Below are 26,797 nucleotides of genomic sequence, written 5' to 3'. Positions count from 1 at the left end.
CCTCACTGTCTCGCGTTTCAGTTTCCCTTTTTCTGGTCGTTGACCTGTGTTCAGGTCAGCAGTTGATGGGTGTCAGGGGGGCTTAGGCTTCATTACACACCAACAATGAGGGCAAGCTGAAATTAAAAGCTCTAAATTCAGGTTTATAATCCCAAGAATTCCGATGATCCCTCTCCAGCTGTGCGTCTTTAATCGATTACTGCTGAGCCTCTCCAGTGGAACTGACGGACAACAGCAGCCACTCGGCGAAACTTCCGGGTGGGAACGAGCCGTCTGCTCAAGCCGAGGCTAAACATTGAAGTGTTTCTCTCTGGACAAGAGTTGAATGGAGCCAGCAGCCGATATCGCTCTAAAAATACACAAACCGAAATGCTAGAATTGGTTTTTGTAAGTTATAATTAGCAAAACTCTGTGATGTGGCAGAATGTGTCGTTTTTAACTGTGTAGAGTTTAAGTGCAGTTGTTCAGATTCCAGCGCATGAACTCATGGTTTGGCCTGTTGTGGGGGTTTTTAGAGCATACAAAGCAACCAGAGTCATTTGATCACTTATTTGTGACCAGTAAAATATTGTCTAAGAAAGAGCAGCTAATTACTTTGAGTCATTGACTGCAGTAATCACTCACCTTAAGCATGATGCGACAGTGGAGAGAAACCACTTGGTTTTAGCAAGGAGAAACCTTCAGCAGGACCAGGATCAGTTTGTTTCATATTATACTGTCACAACATGGTGATCATTTTAACAAATATGTAAAAAACATTTTTTTAAAATAAAAGTTCCATACTTTAATACCCTGAAACCTCAAGTGCGGAACTGCTTTAACTGGAATTAATTTTACGTATATATATATATATATATATAATTAAGTGCAACTACACACCAGCTTTGTAAAATCCACCACTTTATCCCTAACCTGGGTCATGTGTAACCAGCGTATGTGAAACATGAGAACAGTTTCACTTTTATCTTATTCCAACCTGTGGCGCTGGTGTAGTAATGCATTTAATGGCTGAAACTGTACCTGCGGTGAAAGAAGTTGTCTGGTGTGGCAGCATGTTAAACTTACATCCTGATAGTCAGGGTTCGCTTCACCTTCAAGTTAGATTCAGTTCACTCTCAAAAAAGAAAAAAACCCTAAAGCTCTACAGCAGTTTTTTAATTTCCATTTAAAACTGGACCGAAACGTCAAAAGGTACATCAAGCTGTAGCCTAAAATGAGTCTGTCATTACTAATGATTTAGGAAGGGACTGTGTCCAACCGGGCCTCAGCTGTCGCTTGTTAAATTCCATCCAGTCAACAGGATGAGATAGAGCTCAGCCTGGGAAGTGACAGTATGAGTGTCTTATTGTCTTAACCTCTGGAAGTGGATGTTTCACAAATGAACATCCCAGAGGTAGCAGAGCGGTTAATGTGTTCACAAAGCTGACCTGGAGCTCTGGAGTCAGGTTAATGAACCAAGAGCTTGTTGGAGCTTCAGCAGACTGAGGTAAAGCACAAAACGCTGGCTAGCTTGATATCCGCTCCTCGGATCTGAGCTAAAGCCTGGCTCACCCCAGCGTTCCCACAAGCATGAAAGAGACTTACGCTACCGTCTGTTATGAAAAGCCGGCACAATCGCAAAGCCAAAAAAAAAAAAAGCCGATGTAGTATATCTACATGTACAGTACAAACACAAAAGGACAGGGGTGAAGTGAACCTTTCCCGTTGCCGCGGCAGGGCAGCAGGGCCTCGCTAATACAGATATCTGGGTTTGAACAGGAGCCTCGGCCATGGCCAGGCACCTGTCGCCTCAACTCATGTATCGGTTTGTTTCGTGTCAGGCTCTTCTTCCTTTCTTTTCCCAGCAGACTAAATCCTCCCAGCTGACACCTGAATAATGCATGAATCTCCTTTCCTTTCCCATGCCCCCCCTCTCAGATTCTCTTTCATTCCTAAGCTACTCTATGAGTGTAACATACCTACTATCATTAGCATCATTTATAATAAGCTTACATCATACCAGCGTTATTATGTATGTTGATTTTAACCTTACAGGATTAACAAAATGAAAAAAACAACAAACAAAATAATTTGGATTTTGAACGCAGCTGCTAGTGTTCTGACTAAAACCAGGAAGATGGAGCAAAACATCCACTTCTACAGCCCTTCCCCTGAGAGAAGAGACTTTAAACTACCGTTCAGAAATCACTGAACGGCTTAAAGATCTGCTGCTGTTGTATCAACCTTCCAGACCTCTCAGATATTCTGGTTCTGGTTCTGCTCTGCATCCCTAGAACCAGCATCAAACATGAAGAAGCAGCATTCAGCTTCTATGCACCGCAAATCTGGAACAACCTCCTAGAAAACTGCAAAACATCCAAAACACTGAAGCAACTTTTAACCCCCCTGTTTAGAGTTGCTTCAGAACCTTAAGAAATGCAACACTGACCAACATATCTGATGTGTGATGATGCACTTGACAAAAAAGTAATTTTCTCTGGTTTACTGTATGGTGTGTTCTATGACTGTATTTTTATCTTTTTATAATTGATTGATAAAGATGCAGAGTGGTATTTTGACTTTTGACACTGAAATCTCCATGTTTTTCTTTCAAAATTTCTAAGATTAATCTCAAAATTTCTGAGTTTTCCTTGGAGGATGTTTGCTACTTTTTTTTCTGTCTAAAATGGCCTCAACTCACCATCGTACATAGCTGATTGTTCGCTGCAGCCGATAGTGAGGCGATCTGAGGAGGTCATGGAAACATCCTTACTGTCTGTCAGACATCTGTTGTCAGACTCGTCGCAGCCTCCAAGTAAAGTTTTCACTTTGCTGCCGTCAGGTGAACAGCGTCATGACGTCAAAAGCAAAACAACGGGACGGCTTTTCGCCTCAGGCCGCTGAAAGGCTGAGCTGCTGTTCACATTATGTGTGGTTATCTCCGCGTTTTCTGTCCTAACAATCTGTAATAGATACGTCCATTCATATGCAATGACAAATGAAATATCGTCAAAATAAGGATGTGCGAAATCCATAACAATCTACAGTAAAGGAAACAGAGTCAAACTTATAAATCACTCTATATTTGACAAATGCTTTTGTTGCAACTCTCCAGCTTTTTTTTCTGCTAACGATCCTTGGGGGTCAGCAGAGATTCAGGGATGGCTGCTTCTCTCATCACCCTCACAGTTAAGCTCCGGTCTGGCTAGCTGCTCCCACTCAGCCAGCCAGCAATTGTATTTACAGCTGCTCCTGGCCTCGTCTGCCTATCGGAGCAGACAGCGACCGAACAATGAAAATGACTGAGGTTTCCTCTAATTCACTGGGTATTTTTCCTTTCTGCTGTCCCCAGGGGAGGCAGCGCGAAGCGGGCTGGCGGTGGCCCGCCGTACCGTACGGCCCTGTTTGTTTCTCCGCTGGTATGAGTCGGGTTTACTGGACTGTTTTGGTTCCTGCTTGTGCTGCCCCTTACACACACAAACACAGTCATTTTTTATGCCTGCGTGGTTTCGGCCTGTTTGTGAGCGATCTCAACAGTGTTTCTTTTTTTTAACCTCTCATACATGTAGGTTATTGACTGCTGAATGCATGTTACTCTTGACCCCAGAAGGTAAACATGTTGCCTCCAGCAGAACAAATATAAGCACTGATCTTTCAGCACGCACACACACCAGCATGCTTTCTCCTGTCCTGATGGTAACAGTAACCCATGTTTACATTGTGTGACTGAATTATTACAGTTGTCATGGAAGCCTGTCCACCCCCTAAACTGATAAGAAGATGTAGGATGCAGGTAGTGTAAGCACTACTACTGCTACAGTTGAGCAACGTATTGCTTAAGAGACCTGACATTGAAAAAGTGTAGCAGAAAAAAGGACACTAATGACTTAAATGGCTTTTATACTGTATATAACTGCAATATGTTTATTTTCTCATGACTGGCCAGTAGAGATAAGGACATCTTTTTAAAAATACAATAATAGGAAAAAATCTAATGAAATTAGGCATTCACTTCTTGATACAGAATTACACTGCCACTAAAACACCAACCATTAGTGGGTGCACAGATTAATCAGCCGGCCGATTTATCTGTACTGATTTCCTTAATTTTGGGAGATTGTTGACTGACTGATACACGTGAATCCAATCTTGTCCCCCAATCTTATCTACCTCAACAAAGATTTAAAAATCAGCCACTGTCCTCTTCTGTTTTCTCCTGAGAGATATTTCAATCTGGAGAGACTCAGACGGAAAAAACAGCGATTAAAAAGGTTTATTGACATGCATGAATTTAAAGTTCTTTGGCGCTCGGGCCCCGGCTGAGGACATTGAGCTGTGAATTGTGATAAGCTCGGATGAGCATTCCCGATGTAGGTTAGGAATGTCATCCCCCGGGACCCGACACTGGTGGTGGAGGTCGGTGAAGGATGGGAGCCTGAAGAGTGGAGGTGGAGAAGGGGTGGAGGAGGGTTGAGCGCAGCTGGAAAGCGGAAGATGCCATGGATGGAGGTCCTTATCAACTGGGCCTTGGTCGGTGATTGGATGTGACGTGGCTTGGTCCAGCGTTGATAGGTCAGCGGTGATGAGCGGGACGCGCCGATTGGATGATGCGGGTGGGGCTAAAGAGTCTTCCAGTTTGAATTTGCGCCTAGGCTTCATTTGTCTGGCAGACTGTCACACCAAGTCATTTCAGGAAAAAAAAATCAGCATCGACCAAAATCGGAACCAGCAGGTCAGGTTTTTTAAAGATCAGTAAAACTGCAGTTGGTGCAGCCCTACCAAATATTGTTACGAAGAAGAGGATTCATCAGCAGGATCATTGAACAGCATTCTTTGCAACACATAGAGGATTTAGACATCAATCAATCAATCAAATTTTATTTGTATAGCCCATTTCAGCAGCAAGGTATTTCAAAGTGCTTTACATCATTACAAACACAGAAACACAATGCAACATAGAATCAATAATCAAAACACAGCATTAAGTCAAGTTCCATCAATAAATTTGTAATTGATTACATTTCAAATACAATTCTAAACAGGTGGGTTTTTAATCTAGATTTAAAGAAAGTCAGTGTTTCAGCTGTTTTACAGTTTTCTGGAAGTTTGTTCCAAATTTGTGGTGCATAGATGCTGAATGCTGCTTCTCCTCGTTTGGTTCTGGTTCTGGGGATGCAGAGCGGAAGACCTGAGAGGTCTGGAGGGTTGATACAACAACAGCAGATCTTGAATGTATTGTGGTGCTGAGCCGTTCAGTGATTTGTAAACTAACAGCAGTATTTTAAAGTCTATTCTTTGAGCTACAGGGAACCAGTTCAACATATGTTGAACACTTCTGCAGGGTTTTCCCCAGTGTATTATAAGATTGGTGGCCCGCCATGCTTTACTAGCGCAGAGATCTGACAATCTCGTCCCATTAACTCCAGCAACCAAAACAGTTTCTGTGACTCTTATTAAAAACTCAACAGACACAAAATGGAAGACTAACTAAAGCCACATTAGCAGCATTAAATTAAATCTCCTGTTTGTTGCCAGTGGCGCGGGATCTTTGAGGTGTAGGGCCCATGGGGTGTTTTGTCACCTCTGTTACACTGAATGTCAGGCCCGCGCACTTGTTCAATTAATAAGATGGCACCTGTCAATCAATTCAGTCACAATCTGTCCCGATGTAAACAGTAAACACCCCTTACCTGGAGGACAATGTTTTTGGGTCTACCATGCGCTGCAGTCTGACTAGATTTGATGATTGTTTGCTATTAAATGTGCTGTGGTCATAGAGATTTGGTGGGAAATAATCAGAAAAAAATGTTAAGTTGTCAGTGGGGAACATGCAGAAGGCAGCTTTACACAGTGCATTTAGATGGCGGAATGGACTTTATTCCATTTTCCAAACTGGAGTCTGGAAAAATGTAAAAGAGAATAAATGCCTGCAGCCAACCTAAGAACAGCTGAATACAGATCGATGGTATTAAAACACCATGTTTGTATGAAGGTTTTGTCATCATTACCTCATTGGTGTGAAGGCACCGGTATCGGGTTAAACAGTTGTCCAACCGGGTGACCCGTTAGCTCTTCAGTTTGCCAAAACACACACACGCACGCCCGCACACACACACACACTCACACACACAAAAAACTCATAAACCGGTGACCCGCCAGAACCGCGCACACGGTAAAAAGCTCTGGCAGGATCCAAACGACTGATCTTAGAACTATGGGAGGATTCAAACTCCGCTCATTCATTTTTAGCTTACAGAAAAAGCGCCAAGCCGCCAAATTTACAAAAGTATACTGACCAATGACATTTAGGCTTTGTGCGGACCTCCAGCACTCACACAGACTCGCCACATACAAGATGTTTTGACACAATAGATCTTTATTTTCTCCTAAATGTTAATACTAAATAGGTTAGATAATTAAAAAAAAATATATATTCTTTAATGTTTTACTTAAAGGAAAATCTCAAGGTACACACAGTGCATACAGCTACGGGCGCCCTATGCTCAGCTACTTATGACATTAAAAATATGCACAATACAGCCACAGGATAGATAGATAGATATGACAAAAATCACATCTGGTCAAATATTTGGAACATTAAAAAAATAATAATAATAATAAAATAGATGTCAAATATCCTCCAGCAATGCCAGTTTAGAGCAGCAGGACAACCTAATGGTTCCAGCGTATCATCACGTTACGGCGCAGCAGCGCTATCTGGATGTTGGGGGTCTAAAATCAAAAGGCAGCACAGATTATATTTGCTGCATGTTCCCCAAATTGTGCGGGAAAGAGATGTCTGAGTAGGACAGATAACCAGCCAGACTGCTGACAGTATTTTTGCATTAAAAACAAAATGAAAAACACCATGAGTAAACTTTAATGTGCCTGTTATTTAGCTGACAAAAATGAATTTCAACAGCCAACAGAGACCTGAAAACGATCAGCAGCCATTGATATTTATGGATACTGATGAATGATTGGCTTTTGAAAGCAAGTCCACCTCGCTGCAGCAAACAGAAAGGGGTGGGGATGGACCACTGTCACTTATTTGGAAATGGGACCATTGCACTCCGGAAGTAAAGGGGGCGCTATTTCCTATATTATCCGCGGTCTCCCGTTTTATTTTCCTTTGAAATCTGTGATATAGCTTCATTCAAGGAGTTTCACTCTCAGCATGCATTTGAACTTCTCTCTTTTATTTACTTCAGCGCAGCTCACAGTTTTTAACAAATTCCGTAGCTTTCTGTGTACTTCTAAATCTGCTCCTTGTGGTAACACAACTAATATAATTACGTCACTAAATGAGAATACTACAACATCTTTATTTACTATTAATTTCGCCTTTACTGGCAACGTAAAAGATCAATTATCTACTAACACACCATATTTTTCCATTTTCTTCAGGATGTAGAGCTAATTAGGTGACATAAACAATACCTTTATACATTATAAATAATATCTATATATCGCCATCAATTATAGGAGGAACAAAAGAAATAAGACATGAAAAACAACATGATCAACTATAATAAAAGTACCATTTACAATGTATACATAAGAAATTTAATTGAGCAAAAGTCAATAAACAAATTAATTATGTTCACAGACGAATAACCCGGGTTGTATAAGCAATAATTCACAGTTTTATTTTTACTGTGCCATGTATATTATTCTGAGACTTTTTGTTGGTAGAGTCTTATATATAGGAAAAAATATGGCTAAACAATTTAGTCTTCCAAGGTGGAAATTTTTCTTTGACTCTAAAACGATTAAAAAAACCTGTTTCATAAAATCACGATATCAATAGTTTGTGCATCGAGTAAAACACTTAGCATGCTATAGGTAAATGTTATCATTTAGTTTGGCAAAGAATAATTATTGCACTGTCAATAAATCACTTCTAATAAATGTTCTATAGTTACCAGATGAACACAATAAGGCCTTCATGAGCTCAAACTTTTACCTACTGTTTTACCTGCCACTGAAAGTTTTCTTTAAAAATTGTCTGATAGTCTGCAGCTCATGTGACCTTTTCAACCAGCTGAAAAGATGAAAAGTTAAAACACTCAACAGTTAAAACTTGAGATGAGTTAAAAGTCAAGTTAAAATGTTAAGTTTTAACATTTTAACTCAACAACCTCTACCTAACTAGAGGTTGTACAGTACACAAACCTTAGGTAACCCCAAGATCACTGGGTCTTCTAAAAAGATAGTCTGTGAAAATATTTCTTAAAAATATAGCCAGTGTTTTCTGCAAAACTGAGCTGACTGTCCAGGAATAACCCGGGGTATTTAAAATTAGCCACAGTTTCAACAGGTTGGCCATCGTGTGAAACTGGAACCACTTTCAGGTTTTGTTATGTCATTTAATTAGCTCTACTTCCTAAAGGAAATGAAAAGGTATGGTGTTTTATGAGGGACTTTATCTTTTACGGTTCCAGTAATGCCAGAATTAATAAGAAATAATAAAGACGTTGTGGTCTCTGATTTAGTAATGTAATTATATTAGTTGTGTTACCACCCCTACGCCAGTAGAGGCAGTAGCAGGCCCAAAAAGATGCGACTAAGGAGCAGATTTAGAAGTAAACAGAAAGCTACGGAATTTGTTAAAAACTGTGAGCTGCGCTGAAGTAAGTAAAAGAGAGAAGTTCAAATACATGCTGAGAGTGAACATCCTTCCTAAAGATGAAGCTATATCACAGATTTCACAAGAAAATCAAAAAGGGAGACCACGGATAATATAGCAAATAGCGCCCTCTTTACTTCCGGAGTGCAATGGTCCCATTTCCAAATAAGGTATGAGACTGACAGTGGTCCGTCCCGCCCTTCCTGTTTGCTGCAGCGAGGTCCTTCTCGCTCTGGGCAAAGTGTAGGTGAGCATTTGGTCTGGACCCATAAATGGACATGGGCCCTATGTCTTTTTTTTCATCCCAACGTCATTAGAAAGAAAACATCGTCACAGTTCTATAAATGGTGACAAATACAGAAATCTCATTTAATTTTTAGGCAGAATTGGTTCAGACCTGGACCGGATCAGAGTCCAAGCCTTTTTTCAGATGTCAGCCCGGTTCATGACATCTGAACCGGTGTCATGAACCGGTGCCGTGTGTAAACGGCAGCTTCGTGTGTAAACGAAGCTGCCGCATGTGTGTAAACCTTTGGGTGACTGCTATGATCTGGAGCCTTAGATTTTTTCCAAATCTCAGTGCTGTATTTGTACCTCTGTCTGCATACAAACACAGAGAGATGTCAGCCATGAATTGTCAGAGTTGTGTGCAGCCTGTGTAAATGTCTGGCAGAACCAGCGGATGGGCAGGGCAGGGCCATAAAGTGGGGGCAAAGGCCCCCTGAGCCCCCTGTTCCGGCGCCTATATTTGTTGCACATCTCTGCGCAGTGCAGCAGCTTTAACTCATCATGCAGAACCGGTCCAAGGCTGTATGAGGCCTTGAGCAGAATTTGACTTTGAGAATTGTGGTCCCTCTTGCTGCTAAAATCATCAGCATGTCTAACAGCTTCTGTGTTCGATTTAATCTGGGAGAGGGAGAGTAGTTTAATTGGCCAACCTAAAAAGCAATAAATTATAATTGCAGTTTACTAATGTGTATTTGTGAACAAACAGAGCTCAAACTCAAAGATTAAACTCACAGCATCAGATTGTTGCTATGGCAACAAAACAATCTAACTATGAATACTGTTCTTTGAAGTTTTACAAAGTAAACTTGCCAGCTCCTTTAACACCATTGATAAATGGTCAATAAACAAATGTTACATTTATGTATCTGTGGTCTGTGTTAAAATGTTAGCAATTATGTGGCCCCTGAAGCCCTGGGGGCCTGATAGAGCCGCTGACTTAATTTGGATTAAACAGAAGTGCAAATGTAACGGTGACAAACAATCAAAAGAGATATTGAGATTGAGTCCGCAACATTTTAATTTAATAATTGTTACAAAGTAACTCCATTAGCGGTCTCGTTCCTAACAGCCGTTAGAAAAAAAAAAAAGCACATCCACCAACGTTCCACAACCGTCGTTACCTAGCAACGGCGGAGTGATATTGACCCACGTCAACCTGCGACACCACTAGTAAATAACACACAACGAAACACAAAACAGTATTAATAAACACAAAACAGTATTAATTTACCTCGACTATTCCATCAAAATGGCCTGTATGCCACACTCTCCCCCTCATTAAAAAAAAAAAAGTCCTATGACATTTTAAAGACCTTTTACTGGAAGTGATGTTATAAGGAAGGTACTTAACATGACATTCATTACATACATACATTACATATTATTGTAATAGTGTCCACCACTAACAGAGGATATTGTCACTTTAGATTACAAATGTCCAGTTACAAATACTTCTAAATATGTTCAGATCATCTCTCTAGTGTAACAGAACCTTAATTTCAGCCACAGTTTTTTTTCTGATACCAGTCTTTTGTCTTGAAAGCACAGTCAATAAACTGTCTTTTGAGAATTCAAGTATAGTCTTTTTCTTTTGAATGTAGTTCTTAAACCTATATACAGTGTGTCTTTAACTCTGTACTTTAACACCTGGAACTACCCAGGGTCGCCAAAGTTCTTTACCGGTTGGGATCATACTCACAGGTAGTTCTTTAATGCCTAATTCCACCATGGTTGGCTCACCCAAAGCATAATAGGTCAGCATCCTCGGACGGCGACGCTCTCTCTTTGGGTAGCTGAATGCAGGTGGTGGAACAGCTGCATCCTCTTCTTCCTCAGAAGCTGTTTCTGCAGATGGCTCAGGGAGATCCTGGTGTAGCTCCATGTCTTGGCCTCCATCTTCTTCTTCTGGTATGTTGTTCATCCAATTAGCCTGAGATTCATTCACTTTCGGTGCGTTGTCTTGGTCAGGCAGGTCTGGTGTAAATGGTTCAGCATCTGGGTTTAAGCTGACAGCTCGGTGACCACTGTGCTGAGCAGGAGGAAACTGGCACACAAGCTCCATTTCCTCATCCCTCTCACTGTCTGAAGATTCTTCTCGTTGACAAAGATGACATGGAGATGTATTCGACTTAGTCTTTTTAGTCCTTTTTGTCATTTTTGAGTCTATTTCTGGGTTGTTGATTGGCAGACTGTCACAAGGGAGCAGGAGGTTCCTATGCAGCACACGTCTTCTGCCACCTCCTTCTGGTACTACTTCATATACTGGGCTGATATCACTTCTTCTCTTCGTGATGATGTGCACTTTATCTTCCCAAAAGGATCTGAGCTTACCAGGACCTCCTCTCTCTGATAAGTTGCGTACAAGCACACGCCCCCCAGGCTGCAGGTCAGCTCCATAAACTCTTTTGTCATATCCTTTTTTTCCTCTGTTCGATTCACGGGTGGCAGTTTTGGTTGCGATCTTGTAGGCTTGCTGCATCCTGCTTTGCCAATCTTTGACATACTCAGCATAGCTTTGTTGTGTTTCATTTGGCTGTATGTTAAACAGGAGATCTATCGGCAGACGTGGGGATCGCCCATAGAGTAGATAATATGGAGCAAAGCCGGTGGTGTCACTGCGGGTGCAGTTATATGCGTGCACCATCTTACATAACGACTTTTTCCAGTCAGACTTTTGCGCACTTGTGAGCGTATGGAGCATAGACAGCAGGGTTCTGTTAAATCGCTCCACTTGTCCGTTACCCTGTGGGTGGTAGCAGGTAGTGTGGGACCCTCGCACGTGACAACACCTCTGCAGTTGAGCCATCAACTGGTTTTCAAATTCCTTCCCCATGTCGTGGTGGATTTTCTCCGGAAAGCCAAAGCGAAGGGCAAAGTCATCAAATAGCTTTTCCACAACTGTTTTTGCGGATTTGTTTTTTGTGGGGTAGGCCTGTGCAAAGCGAGTGTAGTGATCCATTATAACCAGAATATACTCATAGCCTTGCTTACAGGCCTCTAGATGCAGGAAATCAATTGAAACCAGTTCGAATGGACGTGTTGTCACAATTGGCATCAGTGGTGCTCTGGCTGCTCTCTGTGGTCGTTTTGACTTTAGACACTCACACACTTGGGTCACAAAATGTTCTGTGTCCTGCTGCATTCTGACCCAATAAAACCTGTCTCGGATCAGATTCAGAGTCCTTTCGACCCCCAGATGACCCATCTCTTTGTGTAATTCTTGAAACACTAACGGATGATGTTCTTTTGGCAAAACTAGCTGAGACGTATGTCCTGCTTTTCTGTATAAGATCCCATCATCGCTGATATACAGTTTTCGCCACTGCCTCAAGAGCACTCTAACATCTGCAGGCTCGGTTTTCACCACTCCTCTGGGGGGGAATTGATCTTGGCTTTTATAATGCATGACTCGCTTGATGAGAGGGTCCTTTTTTTGACTTTCTCTGATCTGTTCTGGTGTTAGTGGGGCAGGCAATGAAGGTGAAGAGGCATCCCTTACTAAGTCCAGTGTATTGATGTGAGCCGTGGTTATCCAGACAGATGGGGCATCTTGAAGCACAGTCACTCCCTGGATTGAAGCACTAATCACGTCCTGAGTCACTTCTTCTGTACATTGCTGCAACAAGTCATTTATGTCCAGTGGCATGCGAGAGAGGCCATCTGCGTCTGTATTGTGTTTGCCTGGTCGATATTTAATGGTGAAATTGAAATCTGCAAGTTGGGCGACCCACCTGTGACCTGTGGCATTCAACTTGGCTGTGGTGAGAATGTAGGTCAGGGGGTTATTATCTGTATATACAGTGAAATGAGGTGCATGGTACAAATAATCTCTAAACCTTTCACATATTGCCCACTTGAGTGCTAGAAATTCCAATTTTCCTGAATGCATGTGATAATTTTTCTCAGGTGGGGTCAGTGTTCTAGATCCATACCCGATGACAACCATTTTGTTATTCTGTCTCTGATACAGAACTGCTCCTAACCCTTCCTGGGAAGCATCAACATGCAGAATAAATGGTTGGGTGAGATCTGGATACCCAAGGATGGGAGGCTCAGTGAGTTTGTCAATAAGTGTGTTTATTGTCTCTTGATGGTTCTGTGTCCAGTGAATGGGAGTGTTTGATGGGAGGTTACCTTTATTTCTTGCAGTGTTGATGTTCCGTCTGTCTTTTTGCTTTCCTGATGGTGGATTTTCAGGTTGATTTTCCGGTGGACTAGCCAGAAGCTGGTAGAGGGGCTTAGCTATTCTGGAGAAGTTTGGTATATATGTTCGATAATAGGAGAGAAATCCCAGCATTTTTCTCAGATCTCCTACAGTTGTGGGGGTTCTCTCCTTCAAAGCTTGAACTGGCGCCACTTCTGCTGGATCCATCGTGTAGCCCTCACCAGAGACAAGACGTCCCAGAAATCTCACTCTTCTTTTGAACACCTCACACTTCTTTGGGCTCAGCTTCACTCCATGCTTCTGGTATCTTTGCAACACAGTTCTCATGTGGTTGAGATGATCCTCAAAACTTGGGCTGTGAACTAAATTGTCATCCAGATAGGGCTGGCATATCACATCTCTTAAACCAATCAGACATTCCTCCATGCTTCTTTGGAACTCTGCTGGGGCAGCACTCAACCCGAAGGGGATTCTGATCCACTGGTACAAACCCCATGGTGTTATGAAAGCAGTTAAGGGCTGACTTTTTTCATCCAGAAACCCTTGATAGTACGCCTTCCCCTGATCTAATACAGAGAACCAGGAGCTGCCAGTTAGAGAATCAAGCATGTCTTGGATTCGGGGAATAGGGTGGCGGTCAGGGACAGATTTTTTGTTTAATTCCCGGTAGTCACAGCACAACCTCAGACCCCCATCTTTCTTTCTCACACATACCACTGGTGATGCATATGGAGAACGTGACTGTGTTATCCAGCCTCTATTCAGTAGATCTTGAAGGTATTCTTTAACTTCCTGATGTAATGGCTTGGGAACTGACATATATGTTTTCTTCACTGGAGTGGTGTCATGCAGAGTGATTTGAAGTTTCAAAGAGGGAATTAAACCTATGTCATCTTCATCATAGGCGAATGCATGACACTCTTCTCTCAGTATCTGTCTCACAGTCTGTGTTTGGCTTTCCGTTAAGTGGCTGAGGTCAACTGGAGGATCCCACTGTGTTGGCTTCTGTTTTTCCGCTTTGCTGTTGATAATCAGGGACTGAGCTGCAGCTGGCTTTGTTCTGGGTGAAGGGTCATCTTGTTGTTCACCAACAGTGATGTTCAACTGTTGTGCATTTACAGTATAAGCTGTTTTTACTGCTTCTAGGTGCCCCAGGACTGCACGCTGATGTAGAGTAACATTATACTTATTGGTGTTGGAAATTGGGATTGATACGAATCCTGGGCTTTCTGTAGGAACTGTCATGAGACCCTCCTGAACACTGACACCTTCTGGCAGCACCGAGTCCTCCGAGGGAACAAAAAGAAGGTCCTCTCCTCTGAACTGAGTTCCAGTATTAACTTTAACATGGATGATGGTGATTTGTTCAGCTGTTAATTTGATTCGACTTCTCCCTGTGTGCACAAGACCCACATCAACCTGACTATCTGATGTCTGAATTAGTTTGACAATTGTCTGTGCAGTTTGGACAGTGACAGCAAAGGCTCCACACACATTTTGGATGACTTCCGGTTTCCTGTGTTTAAGTGTGTTGTCTCCTAGCACTTCCTCTATGACATTGTAGCCAATTATTGGTTGTTGTGCCACACTGGAGTCACTTGACACAAGTACTGGTACCAACAGGGGTTCTGCTGAGAGTGAATCTTTGCCCAGTCTAAATTCCACTTCCACCCAGCCCAGAAAAGGAATTTGTGTCTGATTTGCTGCAAGCCCAATAAGTGTATCCACCTCCAGTAGTTCATTCAGAGGTCTAACTCGCTGGTGTGGTAAGTGTAATTGTCTCCATTCTTCATTAATGAGACATGCCGGGGCACCAGTGTCCCATAATGCTTCTACTGGAGTGGCATCCATCCAACAATGAACAATGCATCTCTTACCTATGAGGTTCAGAAGTTTCTGTCTGCTCCGTGGATTCATGTAGTGAGCTGTTGGGGTAGATGAAAGTTCTGTATGGGAGCCTGGTTTGTTTGTGGTGGGACTGAGTGTTTTGTGTGGGGCTACTGAGGGTCCCGGCCCAGCAGCCCTGTCCAGTTTCCCTGCTGTCCCCTGTTCTGACGGCAGCCTCTGGCAAGGTGTCCTCCTTGATCACACTTATAACAGTGAGTGCACCTCTACCCTGACTGTGCTTCTAGACAGGCTGGGCAACCTCTGGGTTTGCGGTAGCTGTGTGTGGTAGCTCTCTCTGTCTGATGTTTCTTAGTAATCTCCACTGTTTCCAACACCAGTTTCTTTAGTTCTAACATTTCAGCCTTCAGTCCTTCGATGAGTTTAGTTGTTCCTGCTTCCTGTTCTGTGTTTCGATTTTTCTTGGCCCCTCTCAGTACATCTTTGGTCATTACTGTGTCCCCTATCTCACTTGTGGTTGCAGCTTCTTCCATGGAAGGAGGTTGAAACTCATGTATGCCTCCTTCAGCTCTCAGTTCATTTATTTTTGGGAACCTACTCACTGCACTTTTTCTCAGTTTTTTTTGTCTTTCTTGCTCTAAGTTTGCAGCTTCACTCACCCGCTCAATTAGGACCTCATCTGATACTGCAGGATTAGTCAGGTAAGGTTTTAGTTGGAATTTTACTGCATCGCTTAGCAGTCCTGTGTCTATGGAACGCAGAAATTTCCTTTGTATCAGTTCTGGGCTGAATTGTTCGCTTTCATCCTCTTCTTTTGATTTCCAGAGCATTTTTTCTTTCAGTTCTATAGCTCTAAATAAGAAATTCTGTGCAGATTCTTTTGGATCTTGTGAGATGTTCATCAGCTGATGAAGGAGGTCAGAGGAAGAGTCCACTTTAAAATGGCTTTTTAGGATAATTTTCAGAGTGGACAGTGTCAGTCCTCTTTTGATTTCCAGCATCTCTCTCAGGTGAAGCCCTGGGCTTATGGCCCGTATGACTGCTTCCAGGATCTCAGTCTCTGAATATCCTTTCCTCTGCCCAGATTCAATTTGGTTGATCAGGCTCGTATAGGACAATTTATCCCTCTGACCAGCTTCTCCAATCTGCCCACAAATCCGAAACTCCCGCCTGAGGGTCACTTCTGGTATGTGAGGTGATGGAGCACAGTGTGGTTCAGTCTCCTCCATATGCATTGTCATGCTCAGTTTCTTCTCTAAAACCCCAATTTCCTCCTCTATGCGCTGTCGGGCTTTGCTATGTTCTTCCTGGAATTCCTTATACTTGACTTTTAGTGAGTTTAATTCACCTTCGTCAGCTTGTGTCTGTTCTGGTGTTCTGGGCTCATCCGACGTCCAAGATTCCATGAAGGTGATTAAATTCTGGAGAAACCGTTGAAACGATTCAGGTTCTTCCTCATTTCCGATATCGTCCAGTGTTGTCTCTGCTAGTCTGATGAGGGAACGCCGAGTTTGGCCAGTAAACCCTCCTGGAGGTTCATCACTCTTGAGGTGTTTACAAACTAAAATTAGCTCTGACTTCTCTAGCATCAGCAGCATTCTGCTCACTTCGTCTTGAAGCTGCTCCATCGGTAGTTTCTCCTCCGTCTTCGGTTCGTCTCGTTTGGATTAGTTACTTTTAGCTGAAACTCCTCCTGGGGCTGGCTCGCCAAAAATGTAACGGTGACAAACAATCAAAAGAGATATTGAGATTGAGTCCGCAACATTTTAATTTAATAATTGTTACAAAGTAACTCCGTTAGCGGTCTCGTTCCTAACAGCCGTTAGAAAAAAAAAAGCACATCCACCAACGTTCCACAACCGTCGTTACCTAGCAACGGCGGAGTGATATTGACCCACGTCAACCTGCGACACCACTAGTAAATAACACACAACGAAACACAAAACAGTATTAATAAACACAAAACAGTATTAATTTACCTCGACTATTCCATCAAAATGGCCTGTATGCCACACAAATAATTGATTTTCATTTAATTGTATTTTTTGATTTGTTGTTTTAGACTAGTTGAGGGTTTAAATATCGTTTCACTGGCAATGTTTTCCTGTAACATATAATAATTCAGTAATATTTTTACATTTCCTGTCAACTTAACATCTTTTAATACAAAAACATGGTGGACCGCCTCGACGCCCCGACCACTGGGCTTAGCAAGTTTTCTGGGGGAAACCCTGATTCTTAATATAAAGCCGTGACATTCATGCTGGACGACATCATAATACAAAAATACTAAACAGATACTCCACTAAACTGTTGCACAGCAACCAGTTGCAACTCATTGTAAAAGGTTTTTATTACCAGAATAAAGTCATAACATTAGCAGGGTAACAATGCAATATAACTAGAAGAAAGTCGCACAAAGGTGTTTTAAGAAGAGAAAAGTTTTGATAGATTTATTAAAGTTTCATGTGACCAGCTTGTCAAGGCCGTATGGTTCTTTCTTTCAAATAGTTACAAAGTCCTGTTACTGATAATTTGATGTTGATGTGTGGATTAAAACGATTTTATTCTCGTCTTATTACGACGTTGTTCTGGAAATATTATGGATTTATTCTCAGATCATTTCAAAGTTATTCTACGATGTTTTTCTCACAATATTTTATTTTGTATTACTTTTTTCTCATAATATCACTTTGTTCTCATAATTACAATTTTATTCTCGCACAACTTTCTTCTCATACTATGACACTCTTGTACAACGTATGTGTGACGGTTAATTTTTTGATTGTGCTGTTTTAGAGGAAGGGAAGACTTTTCATAAAATGTAAAACTCCCCGTCAGTCATTGAATTGTCATGATATATTCGTTGACTAGAATCTGTTCTGCTTTTTGTGTTTTCCCTCCTAATTGAACGAAACACGTGAAAATGAATACGTCATCGCCAAAACGTTCTGCTTCCCATCCTGTAACATGTTTGTTTCTTACATGGACACAAACTGTGAAGCCAGCATGAGATAAAACGCTCAGGCAGCAGCTGTTGCCTTGTGTAATGTGTTTGGTGCAAATAAGAAGTTGCCAAACTGAGAACACAGACATCATTGTTTTTGTCCTTTCTAGCATTTCTATTTGTCTAACATTGCTGTATGCATCCTCTTCAGAGCTGTGTGTACGGTGAAAACCGGTCCTCCATCCAGTGCACCACGCCTTCCCTGGCTAAGCTACCTCTGCAGCCGCCGGTGGTCACCAAGGTGGCATTTGTCTTGGATGGCTACTTGACAGACCAGAAGGACCTGATCTATGTGGAGGACCCCCTGTTCCAGGACCCCAAACTGACATCCAAGGACAACAAGAGCATCGTGGAGCTCAAAGTGAGGGTGCTTACATTGTTTTTTTTCTTTCTGTTTTTAAACGTGTCCTGTCCGGTGGTGTGGCACTGAGAATTGTTGTCGGCGTGTCGAGGTCAGACCCGACAGATTTACTTTCATGAGTGGAGCATTACAGCAATATATGCTCCTCTTGATATTAATGTGAAACATTTTTAGAATTTTCTTTGGTTTTATTTATAATGGACATGGGCACGCAAATGACAGGAGAAAAGAAAGTTTAAAAGAAAAGAGGAGAAAAAAGAGAAATGAGTATAGAGAGAACACAAGTCTACAAGTTCTGACTCTAAACCTGCAGAAAGAGAAAACAAAACCAAGAAACCAGAACAACAAGCAACATACGAATATATATAATAAGAATTGTAACCAACCACCAGCCTAACGTTTGTTTTTTATGTTTGGTTCATTATGTTCACTAATTAGGGGACTTCTGAATGTTAATGTTTGCCTTGGAGTTTATGTCAGGGGTTCACCTTACAAGTTTGTGGTTGTAAAGTCTTAAGACGGGAAAATGTTTTGCGAGACCTCCTAAGAACAACTTCTTCAGCAAACTGGAGAACAGCCGAGATCGGTTACAGAACAGTAAACCTTGGCGAGGTTCTTGTTTTACATCCCTTTGAGAGAAACAGGTGCAAAACCAGAAATACTGCTGAAAATGTTATGGATGTTGAGTAAAAGAAAATCTCGGATTTATGAGCCGTGGCAAATTTCAAAAGCAGATGCACATGCTGCCCACCGTGACCAATGCCAACACTACCAAGAGTTTGCAGAATGGGTTGTTTGACTGTCCAGAGTCAGGAGACAGGTCGAAGTTCACACACACACACACACACACACAGGTCATTGCCCCGTACCTCACAGTCCTCACACACATTCACACATCCAGGAGACCAGGTCAAGCTGGGAAGGAAACAATACAGAAAGAAAAACAGGAAGCGGGGTCTGTTTCCCATCCCTTGGCCCCGCCCCATCTCTCCTCCGCCCGCGGCTGTAGCTCTGGTTGTGTGCTCTCCGTTCACTAGCATTGTTCTGGCTGAGGTCAAACCTCTTGACATATTAACGCCGCTTTTCAAACAGGCCACAGTCCCCAGACCCCGTTTTAGCAACACAATGAAATACATTTTTCTCCACTTTTTTTTTTGTCTGCAGCCCAACAGTTTGTGGCAGCTGTGCTGAGCCTCTCACATAGAACCCACACTGTTCTGTTTTTTTTTTTTTTTTTGGCCCTCTCCTTCTTTCCCAGACGTGACCTTGGTCCCCATACTAAAACCACCAGCCCTCCTGTATCCCCTCCTCACCCCATAGGGGGGCATATCTTCTCACCAAGAGGGAGGGGCTGGTTGGGGGGGATGGTAAAAGTCAAAGCACCGCAACAAGCCACATTAACCAGCATCTGATAACCCCGGCCTCTGGTGTAAAGGCCTCATTAAGCGCCATCTGATAACGCCAGCCTCAAAAGTTTTAGCAAACAGCTGCACAAAACAGCATTTACCTGTGACTGACAGTTCTGCGCTCGCATGCCAAAACATGAAAAACCCAAGTTACTGGTCTTGGCTCAGAACCAGTCGGTTATCGCTGCCGATCTGCATGCGGGAGCCTCAGGAAACTCACTTCTAATTATAATCCTGACAGCTTATTTTCAGGGACTGTTATCACTGTGACACTTTCTTCTGACTTTGCCTTCTCTCCGCACAACGCTTGTATCCCATGAACTTGCCCTAGTGAGTGGCTCGGTATGAGCTCAAAAAGTGCTTTGCGTTTATGTGCATCAGAAAATGCGTGTGTGTCTGTGTGTAGGCATGCGTGCTTGTGCAGGAACAGGTGCAAGACTCCACTCTGTGTCAAATTGGAAAATCCCAAACTGTCACGCGAGGAATGTGATCATTCGCTTTATTGCCCCGTGTAGCACTCAGATAACTGTGTTTCTGTTCAGGCCTGTGACAGGGAGAGAGAAACAAAGGATGACAGACAAGAAAAGTCAAATAGAAGAGAATTAGAGGAGACAGGAAAGAGAAGGATGCTCTGTGTTTTCTCACAGCGTGAAACGCTCCGTCAAACTTCATTACTTAAATCCACACACTGCTGGTGTGTGTGCCTCCAGTCCCACACAGTGTGTTTTTGTTGCACAGATTATTACGTATTATTCAAATTCGATTATTTCAGTTAATTCCCTTTTGAAATGGCAGCTGTTTGGCTAGACATGATGAAACTGCAGCTCACTTCTCCTAAATTTACAAAAAGAAAGAAAACGACAGGTACTCTTCAATTGGGTGCTGGTTACTTTGGTTATGTTTTAATATGTAGAATTAATGTGAAGAAAATAATAATTACTTAAAATTAAAAAATTAAAAATTGGATCATCACACGAGATGTGAGCAATTAATCATCGTCTATACAATTTATGATGCCTAACTACAGGAAAAAAATATCTTAAGTTCCTTGAGTGTGCAACAAAAATAGGTTGGAATAAAAAAGGTGCCGTCATGGTTTCGTGTAGGTCAGTCTGACCCACATGCAAGGTAACACTCAGGAGTAAAAGTTATTAATGAGGGACCCAGAGAGGAACAAAGCAGAACATTTTCAGTAAAAAAACATGGATGGTTACCTTGGAGAGGAGAACAGGAAAGCAGGCTTGCCAAACCGCTAATGGTCTGTTTGGCTGTTTTCACACCAAACAGACACCAGCAGACTTAGTTTAATTGGAGACCAAAATTGCAACATTTCTTACATTTTCAGCTGCTGTGGTTCTCTTTCAAACTGCACTGAGTGAAACATCGGAAACACTTTGAGCAACCTATTCCCCTGTAGTGGTGCTGAACACTGAAGGAAACGACACAAAAGCTTCCTTCTAAACAAACTGAGTGGCATCAGATGTTAACCATTGTAGGATTTCAACTTTTGTCGTTGGTATAAGACCGTGAGGCGCTGGACATGCATGTTTGTTTTGGTAGTGTTTACCCAGAATGCCCTGCTCTCCTGCCTTTGGAGCAGTCTCTGTTCCACTTGACGTTCACATGCATTCAAGTTCACTTCAACCTAACTGAGACTTAGGTTTTTAGGCAGACCAGATTTTGCTTTTTTGGTCTGCATCAGAGTTGGATCGCACAATTACACACCTCCCCAAACAAACCGGACTCTCTTGGCAAACTAAAGTTTGATTAAAGCAGACTAAATGTGGATGGTGTGAATGCATCCGTAGACTTATGGAAAACCCAAAGAACAACAGATGGCTAGAGATAGGACTTGGGAAAACCCTCAGACTTTGAATTTTCTTTCTAATGCCTCGATGCAGAGCAGTTGTGTGAGCATCTCTGCTGCACTCCGCCCTCTAGTGGCCACCAGCAGAGAAAGAAAACACCTCACTCATGTGCAACAACCCTTCAAGTGACAATCACAATTCTTACAAGTGGAGGTACAAGATGATGGTTCGAATTCGCAGAGCACCAATTAACCCTGTTTATCTGTGCTACCCATAAATTCGTCCTACCTTGTGGTAATGTGCACATTGATGCTACGTCACACTGCTTAGTCAGCACATTTCTTAGAAATACGTCCTACCTGTGGAAGTTTCGTTTCATGTGTTTTATTTCATCATAGATTACGGTAAGTTTTATTTAATTTATTTTATACTTGGCTTTCATGAAGCTGCTGTATTATTTCATGTTTTTAGTTTCCATGACAGCAGCTTGTAAATATATTTATAAATGGCTTTAGTTTGCTGTCTGCAATGTCGTTACTGTTGTAAACAAGTCATTGTTTGGCGGTTCATCAGGACAAAATACGTTGTTTTGTGAGCTATTTTGTCCCTATACTTTAAAATATTTTAGTTTAATTACACTTTTTTTTTTACTAAACCTTGCTAAATAAAGGTTTAGTAGATATTGGTAGAGATATTATGTGACATTGAAGCTGTGTAATAGCGGTGTAATATTAGTGTATATTAAGCATATCCTATCATTTCAGGAGCACAGTGACCTCTGCAGTTCGGTGACACATTGTGGCTGCGCTGCATTTGATAACAGACATACAACGTATTAATGTGAAAAAAAGAGTTGCAGTGATCTGTATTTGTCTGCGTTTAATTTAATTCCAATAAAAACCTGTTTCACCCTGTCACAGTTTTATTCTTACACCTCTGTATTTAAAATATTTTTAACAGGTATAGAATAGAATAGAAGTACTTTATTCATCCCAGCAGGGAAATTACTTCGCAGTTACAGCATAGAGACAAGACACAATAACAACTACCACTAAGTAGTAGTTGTAGATAAAATAAAAATAAAATATAAAATGCTATAAATTGTAAAAAAAGGTAGGATATTCTAGTAAAAGGATTAGTGCATACATCCATAGCTTTTCATTTTAAATGGGGAGGATATTCAGATGAAGGAAGTGATCTTCTTGTGGTTTTGTCATGTATATAAATTGTTCCAATGCTAAACTAAACATAACTCCTAAGCTTCCACTTCAGTCCCATCACTCAAATAATGTTATCCAATATATTTAACATTAACACAACTCGCTATAGCTTTCTGTTTGTAAACATAACGGTAGCAGTTTTGGACAGACTTGGCTATCTATCCATGCTATGGTAGGAAAATCTGACAAGGTAGCACTGATAGTCAGAACACCAGGTCTGTCTGGAAGAGGTTCTGGGGATTTTTTGGGTTTGGGTTCAGTTTGCCCCTTTGCTGGTCGGTACCCCCATTTTATTCCCAGGTATTGCTATTACGCTTTCTTTCTACACCTGTAAACAAACCATTTTATCCACATTCAAACCACACTGCACACAATTTATCTGTCTTGATATCTCTCAATGTTTCTGTTGAAATCTTATGTGATTATATTGAATTATGCATTATTTTCTGAAAATGTTATACTAAATCTTATTTCTATTTCTTGTAGGCCTGTCAACTCTTTTATAATATGAGCTAAAAAGTAGATACAATGTAACTCCATGTCCTTATAGCAGGCTGCAAGTAGGTCATGGAAAACAACAACTTTAAATTGTCAGTTTCTAAAGGGTAAGAGGTCAACATGAAACACCCCAGGGCAGACTGCTCCATTTCATACTTTGCTCTAATAAATAACAACAGGGATAGGATGACCCGCACTCATCTTCATCCCTTCAACTGTTTCATGAGTAAAAACAGAAGCGATCTGGTGTGTTTGGGTGGCAGCAAGCGGGCTGGGAGTGGTTTTTCGACTTGGATGGGACTGGAGAGGAGACAGTAAACTGCTTTAAACCAGGGGAGGTTTAAAGCAACGCTGTGTTTGGAAATGTTCTGTTTGTACAACTCAAAACTGGAAAGAGAGAAAAAAAGAAGAACAAATTGTGCCAAATCCTTGGTAGGAATTCATTTGTAAAACGAGCACCGTCACGAAATTGTAGATTGGATGATGGAACATTCAGCAGATGAGTCACATGTGGGGGGGAGTAGAGTTGACCCAAAAAGTAGGAAAACAAACAGAGTCAGAAAATTCCTAGTGATGTTGCATATCTGGACCCCAGAAGCATGCTGAAGCTTGTGACATACAAATCAAAATTTTAATGAGAGGAGACAAATATTTCAGTTTGTCTTCTGGAGTAAAAAAAAGACAAAAAAACATATCTCTGCCTCTTTCTAATTAGACATTCCTTCCCTTCTTCATCTCTCCCGGTGTGTTGTTCTTCCTCGGTCGGATTCTCCCCATCTCACCTCCTTTCCTCCACCTGCAGGGCGACCGGATGGACAGGGAGGCGATGAAGTGCCAGGTCCTGACCGTTTCTAACCACAGCTGCGAGAGTCTGACGGTGGTCGGAAATACCCTGGAGTGCACCGTTCCCACCCAGCTGCAGGCCGCCACTGCCAAGGAGCTGCAGGTGGAGGTGAGACACGCTCGCTCGCCCTCAAACGTTTACTTCCTGGTTCTCCTTACACCTGCAACAGTCTGTAAACAAAACACGCTTTAATTAGGGCAGCACTTTGTTTGCAGAAGAACTGCAGGCACCACAAAAAACACGTCCACGCCCCGAACGCATGTTTGCACAGAAAAACACACCTGCACACATCCTCCTCGCTCAGGCTTGTTCCAGGTACTCTTCTGGGAGCGACACACAAGCATGAACTGATGTTTTCAGCACCAGTGCAGTGTTTGTGTATGCGGTGAATTATACCTGATCAGTATCGTGATCAGGTATAGTTTATGCTAGAATTTTGTGTTGTCTGACAGGATAAAAAAAATTTTTTAAATTCACTTTTTACTCATCAATTCTTAAAATAATAATAATGACCTATGTCATTTTTGGCCAATAGTGATTGTTTTTTTTGTTTTTTTTTTGCTAAATCATCTGTTAGACAAACAATTATTTCTATTTATTTATATATTTTTAATCACTTTTGGCAAAAATATAACTTAGGCTGTTATTTTAGGAAAGTGACGATATTCAATTACATTTTATTTTCATTTGGTTTAATGAATAGTCAGTACAAACAAGCTGAGAACAAAGTCCACATCAAGCAAATGAGTGTAACTGACAAAAACCACTGATTGTGGCCCCAGTAACGTATAAGCAATGAAATGAAACAATTGGAGTTACATTCCCAATGACTCACCTGCTATGGCCTGAACACACACTCTCACTACCTGATCGGTATGGACCTGAACTGTGCACCCGCTTGAGTGTAGGCGTCTCAGAATTTTGATCCCGGTCTGCAAGATGAATTCACACTCCGCTGCTTCACTGTGCACTGGAATTAGAAGCATCAAAGTTTTGAAATCGGGGAACTTTTCTCCAGTTGAAGTGTTCAGAAGTTTACCAGACTCTCTGGATGAGGAGTTTTCTTGTCCCTCAAGCTTCCGCAGGAGGAGTTCTTCTTCTTCTGTACATTCAGCTCTACAGCCTCTTCCCCGTAACTCTTCATGGTGTTAGCACATTGAGGTCAGTCTCCAGGGGCTTCATGCATAAAGAGTGCGTGCGCACAAAAAATGTGCGACACCATATTTTACGCACAAGTCACCATGCATAAAAATTAACTTTGCGTCAAAGTTTGCGTAAATATACGCAGACTTTTTTGCTGGCGTGAAAATGTGTGGCAGCCACGCAAACATTTTCTGTGGACAATATCAAACTACAACGTGTCAAAATTCCCCTAAATACACTGAAATCTGACTACATTCAGTTATTTAGACCAAGAAGCATCGAACCCGATGTTTTTTTTCATGATTTTAAGATTTTATTGTTTAAATGTAAAAGATGAAAGTGAACTGCGTTTATCATCAGACAATAAGCTGACATGCACACAAAATAAAGAAAGCAAAAATAAAAGGATGCGAAAACCTCACTATGCAAAAAATTAATTTTCTCAGTTTTTGTCTCATAAAGATGTAACGCAATGTTCTGTGCGAAATGCGTCTTTGGGGTAATTTCATTCTCACTAAAAAAAAATAGAACATGGTTTGATCAGCAGATTAACTCCAAACAGGTTTGATTATTTTTAAGGTGATGGAAGTGTGTAGACAATCACACGTATTCAAGTAGCTGCATAAAGGTGAGCCGCTAACTGTGGAGCGTTTTGGTTCTGATGGAGATTATCACCAATGGAAGGATTCAGAGGGAGCGTTTGATCATATTGATCTGCTGGGAAAAGTTGATGATGGTTCATTAGCATTTAGATTAATCCAGACTGATTATCCTGGATCTCTGAGCAAAACTTATAGAAGGAGCTGTGCGATACCGGTACCAGTCTGGCTGCAGTCATCCTTCAGTCGAGCCGCCCGCTTTGTGAATGCGCCTTATGGACATAAAGCATCTCTACTCTGTAAATGTACAACTTCTGCTCATGATTCCACTACTTATAATAAACATCCACATTCCCACTCAATGACTCTCTGACTGTCTTTAAATCCCGGCTGAACGCTCTGCTGTTCAAACAGGCATTTGCACGATCAGCACTGACCAGCAGCTGCACTCTGTTTCCCGCAAATTTGGAAAAGTGCAGCACGGATTTATGCATCTGAATTTGTTGTGCGCCACACTTTTCTAAATTTTTTCGTATGAAAAGTTTAAGTGTGAAAACTGCGCACAATTTTATATATTTTGGTCAGAGATGAGACTTTTTTATTTAGTTACCTCTATATGTTAAAGTAAAAATGTCTGAACATCTACACGATGTGGTCAAGTGTACACTTCAAAAACAAAATCTTACCAGATGTTTTTGGTATTTTTATCTAGTTTTTAGTGAACATTTTTTCATACACTTGAAATGAGACAACACTGGCTTATTAGAAACTAAGTCAGTGTTGCTTAGAGAAACTTTCTGCAAGACATAGGAGGTGATGTTTTAGTCAATAATTCTTGAATATTGATGCAAAATGTTAATTCCACTGACAGATTTTTCTTTCACTTATAGCAAGACATTTTTAGATTGGATATTTAACTTAAAACAAACTCCTGTATCCTGCAGAGAAGTTTCTTGTAATCCATTTTTGTCTTAATTTAAGTGCACTAAGATATTTGCAGTGGAA

At 41.5% G+C, this 26,797-nt stretch overlaps 1 protein-coding gene across 3 annotated transcripts in view; it reads left to right on the top strand.

Annotated features, from left to right (window-relative positions):
- met (MET proto-oncogene, receptor tyrosine kinase) overlaps positions 1-26,797 on the top strand; it is a 138,686-nt gene that overhangs the window by 62,229 nt on the left and 49,660 nt on the right. For 2 of the 3 annotated variants that reach the window (XM_028014211.1, XM_028014209.1), the window contains exons 11-12: positions 18,065-18,280; positions 24,009-24,158. In XM_028014211.1, coding sequence (XP_027870012.1) covers positions 18,065-18,280; positions 24,009-24,158 — 366 coding nt within the window. The remainder of the gene's footprint in view (positions 1-18,064; positions 18,281-24,008; positions 24,159-26,797) is intronic. The other variant, XM_028014210.1, reaches the window with a different exon arrangement.

The sequence above is a fragment of the Xiphophorus couchianus genome, chromosome 4, assembly GCF_001444195.1.
Source record: "Xiphophorus couchianus chromosome 4, X_couchianus-1.0, whole genome shotgun sequence".
Lineage (NCBI taxonomy): Eukaryota > Metazoa > Chordata > Actinopteri > Cyprinodontiformes > Poeciliidae > Xiphophorus > Xiphophorus couchianus.
The sequence above is the reverse complement of the archived record's forward strand: the minus strand, read 5'-3'. Positions and strand labels throughout refer to the sequence as shown.